The sequence below is a fragment of the Bufo gargarizans genome, chromosome 3 (genome assembly GCF_014858855.1).
Source record: "Bufo gargarizans isolate SCDJY-AF-19 chromosome 3, ASM1485885v1, whole genome shotgun sequence".
Classification (NCBI taxonomy): Eukaryota; Metazoa; Chordata; class Amphibia; order Anura; family Bufonidae; genus Bufo; species Bufo gargarizans.
In genome coordinates this window covers 235,036,908-235,049,184 of record NC_058082.1, presented here as the reverse complement: position 1 = coordinate 235,049,184, position 12,277 = coordinate 235,036,908, and the positions used below count along the sequence as shown (strand labels likewise).

Below are 12,277 nucleotides of genomic sequence, written 5' to 3'. Positions count from 1 at the left end.
ACATGCTCTTTCATGCAGAAAGCTCCGTTTTTAAGTAGCTGCATAAAGCAGGTAAGGATAATCCAGGACAATACATAAAAGCAATACCTTGGAGATAAATCTGACACCGTCCCCAAAAAAACGGCATTAATGTGCAAGAGCAATAGAACAAATCCCGTTCTCAAATTACTAGACATTCTCGCTTCTGTCCAAATCCCCCATCCCCCATCTTCAACAAGTGTTGTCATTTTACAACATGCCAAATGCTGCGGTACAAAAATGTGCCCGAAATCTAAACCTGGACTCATGCAAAAGTATCTACTACAATATCAGTAACACAAAGCAATACAAATGGACATTTAAATAACCATACCATAGAAATATTTACTAGTGCCACATAGGACAATTGGGCTGCCCGACTAGAATCTGAAAACGACATTTTGGAAAACGCAGTATGACAAGTTTAGCCCCTGTGATGGTCCACAGTACACAAGAAATTGGAGTGTAGGCATCAGGTACAAGCACCAATGATATCATGGACCCTCCGGTGCCCCATCGATATGCTGTAGCTCACACATCCATGGTCTTTCAGTCACCTGGTCCAATATGGTAAGTAATTATGAACTATACAAAGGCCACAAACACATGCGGACAACTCCTCACAGCTGTTAAAGGGATATCCTGGCCCTGAAACTGCATAAATAATGCAAAAACCTTTTACCAGCTCAGTAAAGAAAGCATAGCTACTAAATGACACATCAACAAACACACACACACTAGTGGTCAATTACAGAACACCAAACAATAAAGATTACAGCATACATCCTCATACACTATTACAGAAGCATCGTCCATGTCCATCTACTAAGAGTGAAAGCTGGTTAGTAATCCAAGTCCCAGTGAGCGCCACTACCCCGTAATATTTGTCATATCCAATAATTGGCAGCAGACATGGGTGCAGGTCATAGATGAGGTCTGTCTGCCCTTACCAGCTCTGGTGGGTGGCATTCTGGCTCCAGCTCAGCCTCCACAGCGGCAGCAGCAGCATCCTTATACTGCTGAGGGGACTCTATCACCAGCTCCTTCTTAACACTTTTGGCTGTGCCTGTCCTATTTTGCATCTTCGGTGAGCCACGGTTGCTGTAATAGGTCTCCAAAAAATCTTCACAGTACTTCAATAGGAGCGAACATGTCAGAAAACCAGAGGGAGTGGGAAGTGCCTCTCCCAGCTTTGGTAGTCTCAGAGCAGGAAAAAAAAAAAAAAAAAGACAAAAATCGGATAGTTCTTTTCTAGTGAGAAACCCTGTGCAGTTGTGAGCCGGCCTCTGAAGGGGGCTGGAATAGTGTCCGGGCTGGAAAAGGAGGATCTGCTTTCATGACACAAGGAAAACAAGGCACAAGTGCTGCGCTGTGCATGGTGCAAGAGGAGCAGATGTCATCCCTGCTACTGCAGTGAGGAGGACACGTTCTTCACCGGCTGCTGGTTTGAGGAGCTCTCATACAATGGGATAGGGTTTGTTCTATTGTTTTACGAGACCTTACAATAAAAGCCACTTTAAAACAAAGCCATGTACATGAGCAAGCATTGCCATCCTATAGAGAGGCATACCTCTGCACTAAACGGCTCTCTCTGTGAAACGTGCACACCCATGTAATCTGTTACTAATCATAAAGGGAGGGAACCATTCCACTGGCTTACCTCCAAGCCAATGACTCTCTCTCTAAGACAAGCCATACTGAGCACCTGTGGTAAGAAATATTCTACCGCTCTACTGTATGTACTATAACCTGGCAACCGTATATTTACCTACTAGACAAAAGGAGTTCTAGACAAGTCTCAAACCGGAATGACACAAACTATTCACATTCTGGATATAATCAAAGGGGTGCTGTTGTTGGGGGAATCTACTGTTGGGGTTGGACCTGGATCTCATTTTCTAGATTTTTTTAGTTAGAAAAAAAGTGTCAGAAATGTTTAGTAAATGAGCAACTCCAGGACATCTAGGATAACATGAGGAAAGGCATCTACACCCTTTGTCAAAGCATCTACATCAGAAAACTGGCTTAAAATACATTGATAAATCACCACAATATGGTTAAACTGGCCATTGTGACTATGAAGAACTGAGCTGTGTTACTGCTCCAAATTACCATGAGGAAGCCCCTGTCCATATGCTCTATTAGGCAATAGGGAGGAACCAATTAGCTAGAGAAGAGCTCCATCAGCCAGGTCCTGGTGACCAGCTCTGTGCGGAGAAGCTCCCACACAAAGAAGAAAGTGATTATTATCTTCATCATCATGAGCTCCCATTAGGATCAACTAGCCACTACAAACTCCATGGATAAACAGCCATATATTTAGGGGGGGGGGGGGGGGGACTGGTCAACCGAACCTGCGGACAGCTCATGCAAACACAATTTGCACCTTTGCAGTCCTGAGGGACTCTTTTGGGGCAGGTTATCATAATAAAGTAAGAACCCCTTTGAGACAAGAGAATCTGAAATGCAGAAGATAAAAAGCTATGTACCATTCCAGTTGCTGTAAGAAAAATTACGATTCTATGGTGGAGGCATCTCAGTACAGCTGGACCTCACAATTTGTATATTGCCTAAAGCAGTGGTCGGCCACAAGCGGCTCTTTAGACCCTTCAATGCGGCTCTTTCCCACGGCGACCCATCCTGCACTACAGAAGAATCGAATCTTGCCTGTGGGACGCATTACAGTAGGGCCTACTGTGATGCGCGTGCGCTAATACTAGTTAGCGAACACGCCCTCTCTTGCTTTGTGGAACGCAAATGCGTCCCATAGGCAAGATAACTAGTATTAGCGCACGCGCATCACAGTAGGGCCGGCAGTACGCAAATCCTTCCAGAGTAGACGTCGGAACGAGGAGGAAGTGACGAGGGGTATTGAAAACTTCCCGGGCAGTGAAATCTGCCAGAGACAGAACACCGCTGCAGGCTACAAGTCAGAGTCAGTGTACCTCCTACCTCCTTTCAGAGTCAGTGTACCTCCTTCTACAGGTGACTCAATTATTTGGCATCAGTATTTACTTGGCTTGTAGCGCATGCACTAATTTTTTGCGGTGCGGAGGCACAGCCAGAAGCACCACGGAAGCACACTGTAGCACTCATATCCCGGATCCTGGAGCCATTGAAGTGAATGGGTCCATGATAAGGGCTGCACACAGCCGCGTGCAGCCCACATCATGGACCCATTCACTTCAGCATGCACTTCCTTCCTATATATTTTAGGTTTTAAAAATTTCAATCGTGGTTTTGGCGATATTTGGCTCAGTTCACAAAAAAGTTTGCCCACACTGGCCTAAAGAAAGGAAAGTCTAGTAACCTAATAATGCTTTCGGAGGGTAAAGCTCTACAAATATAGCATCTGTTGGAGCATGCCATGCAACAAGAATGACCCCATTCCACCTCTGTATGCAAATTATCTGTCCTCCTGAAGGAACAAACAAAAAACTGTCAAGTGCCATTGATAGGTAGGTGGAAACGTCCGACCCAAGAGCCTTAAAATATGGCTAGGGATATCAGCTAAACCATCTGTAGACAGGTGATGGTGGCTGTAGACCAGATGAGATGCCTTTGTAGCAGCTCATGGAGAGTAATGGCTCACCTTGCTCCGTTGGTGGTTTTACAGGGTTAGGTACCTATAGGTGGCACAAGAAATACAGTTTCTGCCTTTTGGAGGAGAGTCAATTTCATACTTTTCCAAGAGAGCATTGCTTGAAGACTCTATGCAGTAGATGGCTCTCTCCAAGGAGGACAGAGCCTGAGAGTTTACCCGTCTATGAAATTACAAGTATACAAAAATAAGATAAAAGGCACATTGTAAGAATCTCCAAAAACACGGATACCGGCAGTGTGTATCCTGCATTTTTCCTTCCGCACCCCCCGCCCTATGTTAAAAATGTCTATTCTTAAGTCCGCACAACAGACAAGCATAGGACATTTTAAATATTTTTTGGAGGGACTGCAGAACAGACATATGGATGCAGCCATCACACTGTGCTCTGTCCGCATCTTTTGTGGCCCTATTGAAGAGACCAAAAATACAGTCGTGAGCATGAGACCCAATGCAAATGTAAGATGATAAAAAGACCACATTTAAAAGGTTTTCTATCACCCGAATTAACCCTATTAAACTGGCTGACCTTAGCGATGTAGTAATGTCAGCAAACCCTACCTGTACTATGTTTATGCTTATGGATGCCACGGTTACTGCACAACTTTAACTTTGATGATATGCAAATTAGGACATCACTAACGTCAGCCAGTTTAATAGGGTTAATTCTGGTGACAAAAACCTTTTAAAAGGCTGATCATCTGCTTACAATGCAAGAAACTGCCCTGAGGTCCTGAATATTGGCTCTTACATAGGAAAGTACATAAGTCACGTGTAGTAAGTAGATGGACGCTAGAGCAATGGTATAACGGCAAATCATGAAACAACAGTATGGGCAACGTAGTCACATCCAGCAGATGAGGATCCCTGGTAAGGACAATGTGAATTCTTATCACAGATGAGGAGAACCACAATTGCATCCAGTTAAGGCCTCAGGCACCTGACCGTTGTGTGTTTTGTGGTCTGCAAAACACAGATGGCGTCCGTGTGCGTTCCGCCATTTGCGGAACGGCATGGAAAGCCATTGATATAACTGCCTATTCTTGTCCGCAAAACGGACAAGAATAAGACAGGTTAATTTTTTTTGCGGACCACGGAACGGAGCAACGGATGCGGACAGCACACGGCTGCAGCTCGGATGTGGACCAAAACAACGGTAGTGTGTATGAGGCCTTAGGCCCTTAAACCACTGTCAGCTCTACAGTGCTAGCCCAATTCGTCTCCATTTGAGAAGAGGGATCAGTAACTCACACAGCAAACACACACGCACTTGTTTACAGCTTGAAATAATAGCCCCATAATTCAGAAATGTTGACACAGCCAGGACGGTGACAGCTGGAGAAAACGAATCGCTGTCCCCATTATTTACTTAATTACAGTGACTCTGAGGAGGCTCCTGGTGGTGTCAGCAGTTCACGTTCCACATTCGGCTGAGCAGGAATGCTTCTTTATTGCTCATACCATGATCTTCATGTGCCGCCAGCGCAGCACTGAATCACTCTTCACAACATTTATTTCTCAGCAGGTTTAAATCTGGAAAGCAATTATTAAACACTGTCTTAATTAGGAAAGTACTGTGTCTCAGGCAATGGTCACACCTGCGTCACTGCTTACTTTTGTAACTGACCAATGACAGGTAATGAGGGACGCATTCTGAAAGGTTTCCAGCAAATCCCAATAGACCCCACTGATTCTGTCGGGATTATGATATTTTTGATGGGAGCATCTATGGTGGTGTTGGTCATAGTGGTAGGCTAGCTGAAAATTTTTACTTAGAGGTTGTCTAGGATATGCCCCCATTGTCTTATAGGTGCAGGTCCCACCGCTGGGACCCACACCTATACTGGGAACGGAGCCCCGCAAAGTGGTGGCTGGAGGACTCTGGTCCGGCCACCACCAAGCTCTCTCACCATAGAAATGAATGGGAGCGTACTTGTCACCGCCAGACATCTGAGAAGCTCTGACAGACGTTCTTCAGAACCTCCTGCTTGAGGTTCTTTTGTTTTGCTTTCGTTTTGTCATCTCGTTTCCCTCTCTCAGCTGTCATCTAGTTGCACTGATTGCATCCCTTTAAATCCCCTCCCATACTGCATCACTTTCGATTTATACAACTTCCTGGAGTGTGTGCATGCTGGATGCTACAACTGATGCTTCTACAGATAAGTCTGTTCATTTATTTGTGTTTTCCTGTTTGCTTGATCCTAGGCGACCCTGACTCCCTCCGTATTAAGTGTAGGGAGCCGGTGGTCGTGTCCCCTCACTATTATCGGGTGCTCAGGTGTCATACAGTCGACGAACGAGGGTATGCAATTTTCTACCATTGAGATTTTTGCATAGGCTGAGCAGTAAGGGAGAGAGCTAGGGCTGTTACAGGGCTTACCCTTTGGTTCCTTAGTTTTGGATCAAGTCAGTCAGATCTTCATTTGTGTCTTCTAGTTTTCTGTAACACCTTCCGTGACAGTACTGCGCAGAACCGGCCACCGCTCCCATTTACTTCTATGGGCCAGATGAAGATAGCCAAGCCAGCATCCGCTATTTTAACTGGCCCCATAGAAAATGAATGGAGGGCAGCTGCGCATGCGCAGTGCACCCTCCAACACTTTCTGGGCTCAGTTCTCGATGGCTATGGGATCCGCACCTATAAGCCAATGGGGGCATATCACTATTGTCTGAGATGAGACAACCACTTTAAAGAGGAGTATCAGGATACGTAGGGCATAGTGCAGGGATCTAACTGCACTTACGATTTTTTCTGGGCGCCACTCCGTTCGCCCACAGTGGCCCCTGTTGTATTCTCCCGACCTGTATGCTAATTTTCGCATCGGTACAGGGAGGAAGAGACTGAGTCTTTCTCCGTGGGCATCTCTTTCTCCCTGGCTGTAGCGCTGTCCAATCGCAGCGGAGAGCGTCACAGCCATGGAGAAGGTGAGTTTTTTTTCTCCCTGGCTGTGACAGTCTTCGCTGTGATTAGGGAGAAAGCGACGCCCACGGAGAAAGACTTAGTCTCCTCCTCATTGGTCCGATGTTAAAATTAGCATACCAGGCGGGACATTACAACGGGGGCCACAGCAGGCGAACGGAGCGGTGCCCAGAAAAAATAGTAAGTGCAGTTAGATCCCTGCACTATGCCCTACGTATCCTGAAACTTAGTTTATAATGTCTGGACCCAGGTCCTCTTTAAGCTTGCTGTAAAGTATCTTCAGGGGTGTCAGTAATCCATCCCATCTCCTCCCCTGTCAACTTGAGTAAAGACTCTACTTGTCAATAGTGTTTCTATGGCAACCTAACACTATACCTGTCCAGTCCGTCATTTGGAGAGTGATTATTGACAAAATGATGGGGCACTTCCCTGGTTTGGAAATGCCCAGTACACACTTGCCAGGGTGGGGCTACCGATCACTCATTTTGGTGCTACAAAAATGAATGCCACCAGATGTACAGATGTAGCAGGCATTAAAGCAATTCCTGACACAAGCTTATTGCGCTGGCTTAGTTTAACCATATCCAATCGAGTCACACTGTTGGGTTAACAGATATACATATGAGATAAACAATTTAACCCACTGATGCTGGCGCTAGCTAGATCTGTATGTTTCCAGATTTATTTATATGAGTAATCTCTAGGGCCAGCCTGTCTGAGGGGTCGGCAGCTGACGGCAGAGCATGAGAGCCTATAGCTTCCATGCCCGCTGTTTACTCTTATTGGCCTGAAGACTATGAGGCAGAATACCAGCACAGACAGTGGCAGTGACATCATCAGGACCTCCTGCTCCGGGTCCTTGGTAATGCGATGGCACAGGTGGACGAGATGCCATAATCGCGCCGCCTAGGACCTGCCGCAGGCAGGTAGCATTGGCTTACACACAGGAGCATGAAGCTCGAGCCAGGGGAGTTTTTTTTTTTTTTTTTATGCTAAAGGGGGGCCATGCTAAATACTAGGAACACTAAAGAGGGGGCCATGCTAAAACACTAGGAACACTAAAGAGGGGGCCATGCTAAACACTAGGAACACTAAAGAGGGAGGCCATGCTAAACACTAAGAACACTAAAGAGGGAGGCCACGCTAAATACTAGGAACACTAAAGAGGGAGGCCATGCTAAATACTAGGGATAGTAAAGAGGGGGTGAAGCCAAATACTTGAGGCACTAAAGAGGGGAACCATGCTTAATACTGGGGACACTAAAGATGATGCCATGCTAAATACTAGTGACACTACTGGGGGCATTATACATTCTGGTGGAAGTACTCGTGGGCATTATAAATACGGGGGGCACTACAGGGGTGCATTATAAATACTACAGCAGGGCAGTATAAATAGTGGAAGCACTACAGGGGGGTCATTATAACTATTGGGGGCATGACAGGGAGATAAATACTGAGGGCGCTTCAAGGGGCATTATGATTGCATTATTGTTACTGGAATCATTCTATGGGCATTACTGTTGGCAGGTTAACACTGTTGGGGCACAAGAAGGGATACAATGATGGAAAAACAAGGAACCTATGATGTCTGTGTGGCAAACCCTGCAAAGACGAGACGTGGCTGAAATAATTTGGCACGGCAGTCTGGTCCGAATGCAGAACATGAGGAAATAGTACATCTATATCAGGAAACATCACTAGATGTAAGAGGTATGTTGTGTTGTATTCTCCTGTATGTTTGGAAGTGCTATACGCTGTGTTTACACAGATATTAGCAGTGGAGCTGTGGGAAGGGACTGGATTGATAATTTGCATTGGGCAGGGCACCATTTTAGCTTTCGCCTCAGGCAGCATATAGGCTAGGCTATCCCGAGGTGTTAGTGGCTTATTATTGTAAAATAAATTGATAACAAATGGGGGGACTTATCAATGGTGTTGGGGGGTGGAAGGGGGGTACATGACTATGTTAATGTCATCCCAAAGGATTAATTTCTACTTGAAAAGTAACAGCTAATAGATTACAATGTGCATTTTATTATTTTTTATTATAAAAGAACTGATACAAAAAAAGAATAATAAATAATACAAAGCAGGGCACAATGTCTAGAAATGTGACAAACATAAGTGGCCACAGTATATATAGGATAACAGACAAGTTTGCAGAGCGCAAAATAACAGCTGGTAAAATATTGTCTTTGGATGTTCTGTACAGAAAGACCAATATATTTCCTTTTAGGAAAACAAACAGCTGAGAAAACCACCAAGTTGGAGAAATACCGCACTTCTAACACACTCATCCCACCTCAAAGACTATGGAGATTTCAAAATGCACACAACATATACACTATGCATCAGCATGAAACACGTGATCTAAAATATGTGCTGAGCCATATGTTCAGTGCTCCATTTTCTGCGTTATTTTCCTCCGTCCTAAATTCATCCCTGGAGTAAACCCATCTGAGATACCATGTGCTTAAGAAGACCAGATTACTCAGGACAGATCATTAATATCAGAGGGTCAGACTGTTGTAAGAGGCTGTGGTGCTCCGTCACTTAGTCCATCTTCCTAGTGATGTCACTGTACATTGGTCACGTGGCCTAGGTGCCGCTCAGCCCCATTCAAGTGGAGAGGGCTGAGCTGTGATACCAAGCACTGCCACTATACAATGTGCGGCACTGTGCTTGGTAAACTGTGAAGGTCTAGACCAGTGCTCCAGTGAGTGCAACGGCTTCTTCTTCAACCAGCTGATCGCCGGGAGTAGGACCTCCGCCAATCTGATATTGATGACCTATCATGAGGACAGATCATCAACATTAAATTCCTGGATAATCCCTTGAATTTTCTGCAGAGCGCAGATTTTTTTATTTTGTTATAAACTGAACTGATGCATACCTGAAACTGCATACCTGAAATTATTTCTAAAGACCAGAAAACAAAGGCAACATATAGAGTGCAAAAAATGTTCTCTCATGTTTAGAGAACTAGACAAGGCTATCCTCCGATCTGTGTGGAGGCTCCATTAGGGACCTCCTTTACAGATTCCATCAAAAATAGTGGACATAAACAGGATGGCATTTAGCGCTCTTGTCCTTTAAAATTGTACACCATGTTCGAAACCTGATGGACCTCTTAAGAGTATGTTAAGCTGTAAGTGTCCATCATTTGAAGGATAGGGCACTACTCTCAATGCGAAGAAGTGAACATAGACTTGCCCACATTTACCATTTTTATACATCCAACCAATTTCATATATGTAGGAAACTAGGCGTATTTAGGGGGATACAGCAAGTTGACCCTTTAAAAGTAAATGTACATGTCACCTACCTAGTACTGTGAAAGAATTCCATTGTTCAATACGGCAATATATGCTTATTCCAGGCATTTTTCTAACTTTTTTTTTTTCTTACAATGCCAATTTTTACCCTAGAGAAAGTGGGCAAGGCTGCCATGAAAATGCTGAAATATTATCCAGTAGCTTGAAATTTTGACAGACACGTTTGCTTGGCAGACTCCAGCAGTCCTAATCGCCTAAAAAAAACTGGTGGTGCCCATTCCTGACTGTCAGCATGCTATCAAACATGTCAGAAACCAACTCTGCAGCCATGACACGTTGCTCCTGAGAAGAGAGCCATTTCACAAAGTCACCTGGTTCAAGACGTCTGGGTAAGGCCATGCCTAACATCTTATTCTGACTGCTTCAATTCTCTCTTCAAGTCTAAGAGAAGACAGAGGCCAGGAAAACACAGGGACCAAGTGCTTCACAATGTTATGTGGACACCATATAAATTCCAAAGAAGTGCAACTCGGCTGGGGCTACACTGAGTAAAAGTCAAATGCGAACAGGGTGGAAAGTTGTAGTGACCAAGTGTTGGACAATTTGCCACCATCCCAAGGTAGCACCGCGAGTTCCACATGCAGAACTACAGAACACTGCTGAGCCATAGGGGGAAATTTATCAAGTAACATACTTCTCTCGCCACTTGTGAAAAGTGATGACAAACACGTGTGGCGGTTTAAGAGGAGGCAGAGCAACACGTTTCTGACAAATACACGTTTTAAAGGGTTTCTGTCACCTGAAAAATGGGTATTAAGCTGGCTGACATTTGCGATGTGCTAACTATATGTGTACCATCTCACTGTTTATAATATGCTAATTAGCCTCTAGGAGCAGGGGGGGGGGGGGGTCGGCCCCTGCTCCTAGAGGCTCCGTTCTCCCACCTCTGGCAATGCCCTGCTACACTAGATTGCTAGGGGCAGGCATCGTTGGTCCCCTACCTCCGGCCCTGTCTGCAGTGTAAATCTCGCTATGTTCAGTATTCGGCACAGGCGCAGTGAGGAAGTTGGCAGCCGGCGAGCGCCCTTCACTCACTGCGTCTGCGCCGAATACTGAACGGCACGAGATTTACACTTCAGACAGGGCCAGCGGTAGGAGACCAACAATGCCTGCCCCTAGCAATCTAGTGTAGCAGGGCGTGGCCAGAGGTGGGAGAACGGAGCTTCTAGGAGCAGGAGCAACGTCGTCCCCCCCGCTCCTAGAGGCTAATTAGCATATTATAAAAGTTTGTTTTTCTCAATAACGGCGTTAATGTGTAACATCGTACTCTGACGCACTTTAAGAAGAGCCATTCTTAATAAAAAAATAAAAAAATGCTTTTTATTTTGTGACTACTGTAAGGGTACTTTCACACTAGCGTTTTTCTTTTCCGGTATCTAGTTCCATCCTAGGGGCTCTATACCGGAAAAAAATTATCAGTTTTATCCTAATGCATTCTGAATGGAGAGAAATCCGTTCAGGATGCATCAGAAAGGATTAGGGCTGCAACGATTAAATCAAAGTTATCGATAATATTCAATAACAGGATTCATTGTCAACTAATCCAGTTATCGAATAATCGGCTGATTCGTTGCTATTCGGGCGGGAGCGGGCGGTCAGACGCTACACCTGTGGGTCCTTAACCGGCAGTAACTTTTACTTCAACTTTAAATCAGCGCATCTTTATTACCTGAAAATAAAGCTCCAGTAACAGGCAGAGCGGGCGGAGGCGCAATGTCACTTACTCAAGTGACGCGCCTGCTCCGCCTGCTTCATTCATAAAGTGGGCGGAGCAGGTGCGTCACGTGAGTGAGTGACATTACGCCGCCGCCCACTCTGCCTGTTACTGGAGCTTCATTGTAAGGTAATAAAGATGAGCTGATTTAAAGTTGAAGTAAAAGTTACTGCCGGTTAAGGAATGGTCTACTGCTGTAAGCGGCGGAACAGGGGCTGTTATGGGAGGGGGATCTGTGGATGGCACTCTTATGGGGATCTGTGGATGACACGTATAGCATAAGATGCTAGTGTCATCCACAGATCCCCCCCCCCCATAACAGTGTGCCATCCACAGATTCCCCCCCCCCCATAACAGTGCCATCCACAGATCCCCCCCCATAACAGTGCCATCCACAGATCCCCCCCATAACAGTGCCATCCACAGATCCCCACCCCATAACAGTGCCATCCACAGATCCCCACCCCATAACAGTGCCATCCACAGATCCCTACCCCCATAACAGTGCCATCCACAGATCCCTACCCCCATAACAGTGCCATCCACAGATCCCCACCCCCCATAACAGTGCCATCCACAATTTGTTTTAATATGGCCTTTGAACATAATTTTTCAAGTAAAATAATATAAACCCCTTTTTTTTTTGTCATTTTGGTGTTTTTCCCCCGATTCAAATAATTGTTAGC

At 45.3% G+C, this 12,277-nt stretch overlaps 1 protein-coding gene across 5 annotated transcripts in view; it reads right to left on the bottom strand.

The window, feature by feature from the left end:
- DOCK9 (dedicator of cytokinesis 9) overlaps positions 1-12,277 on the bottom strand; it is a 236,034-nt gene that overhangs the window by 156,810 nt on the left and 66,947 nt on the right. For 2 of the 5 annotated variants that reach the window (XM_044284627.1, XM_044284629.1), the window contains exon 1: positions 969-1,497. The exons of the other annotated variants lie outside the window; for them this stretch is intronic. In XM_044284627.1, coding sequence (XP_044140562.1) covers positions 969-1,100 — 132 coding nt within the window. In that variant the 5' untranslated portion in view covers positions 1,101-1,497. Of the gene's footprint in view, positions 1-968; positions 1,498-12,277 lie in introns of those variants that run through there. 5 annotated transcript variants of the gene reach the window in all.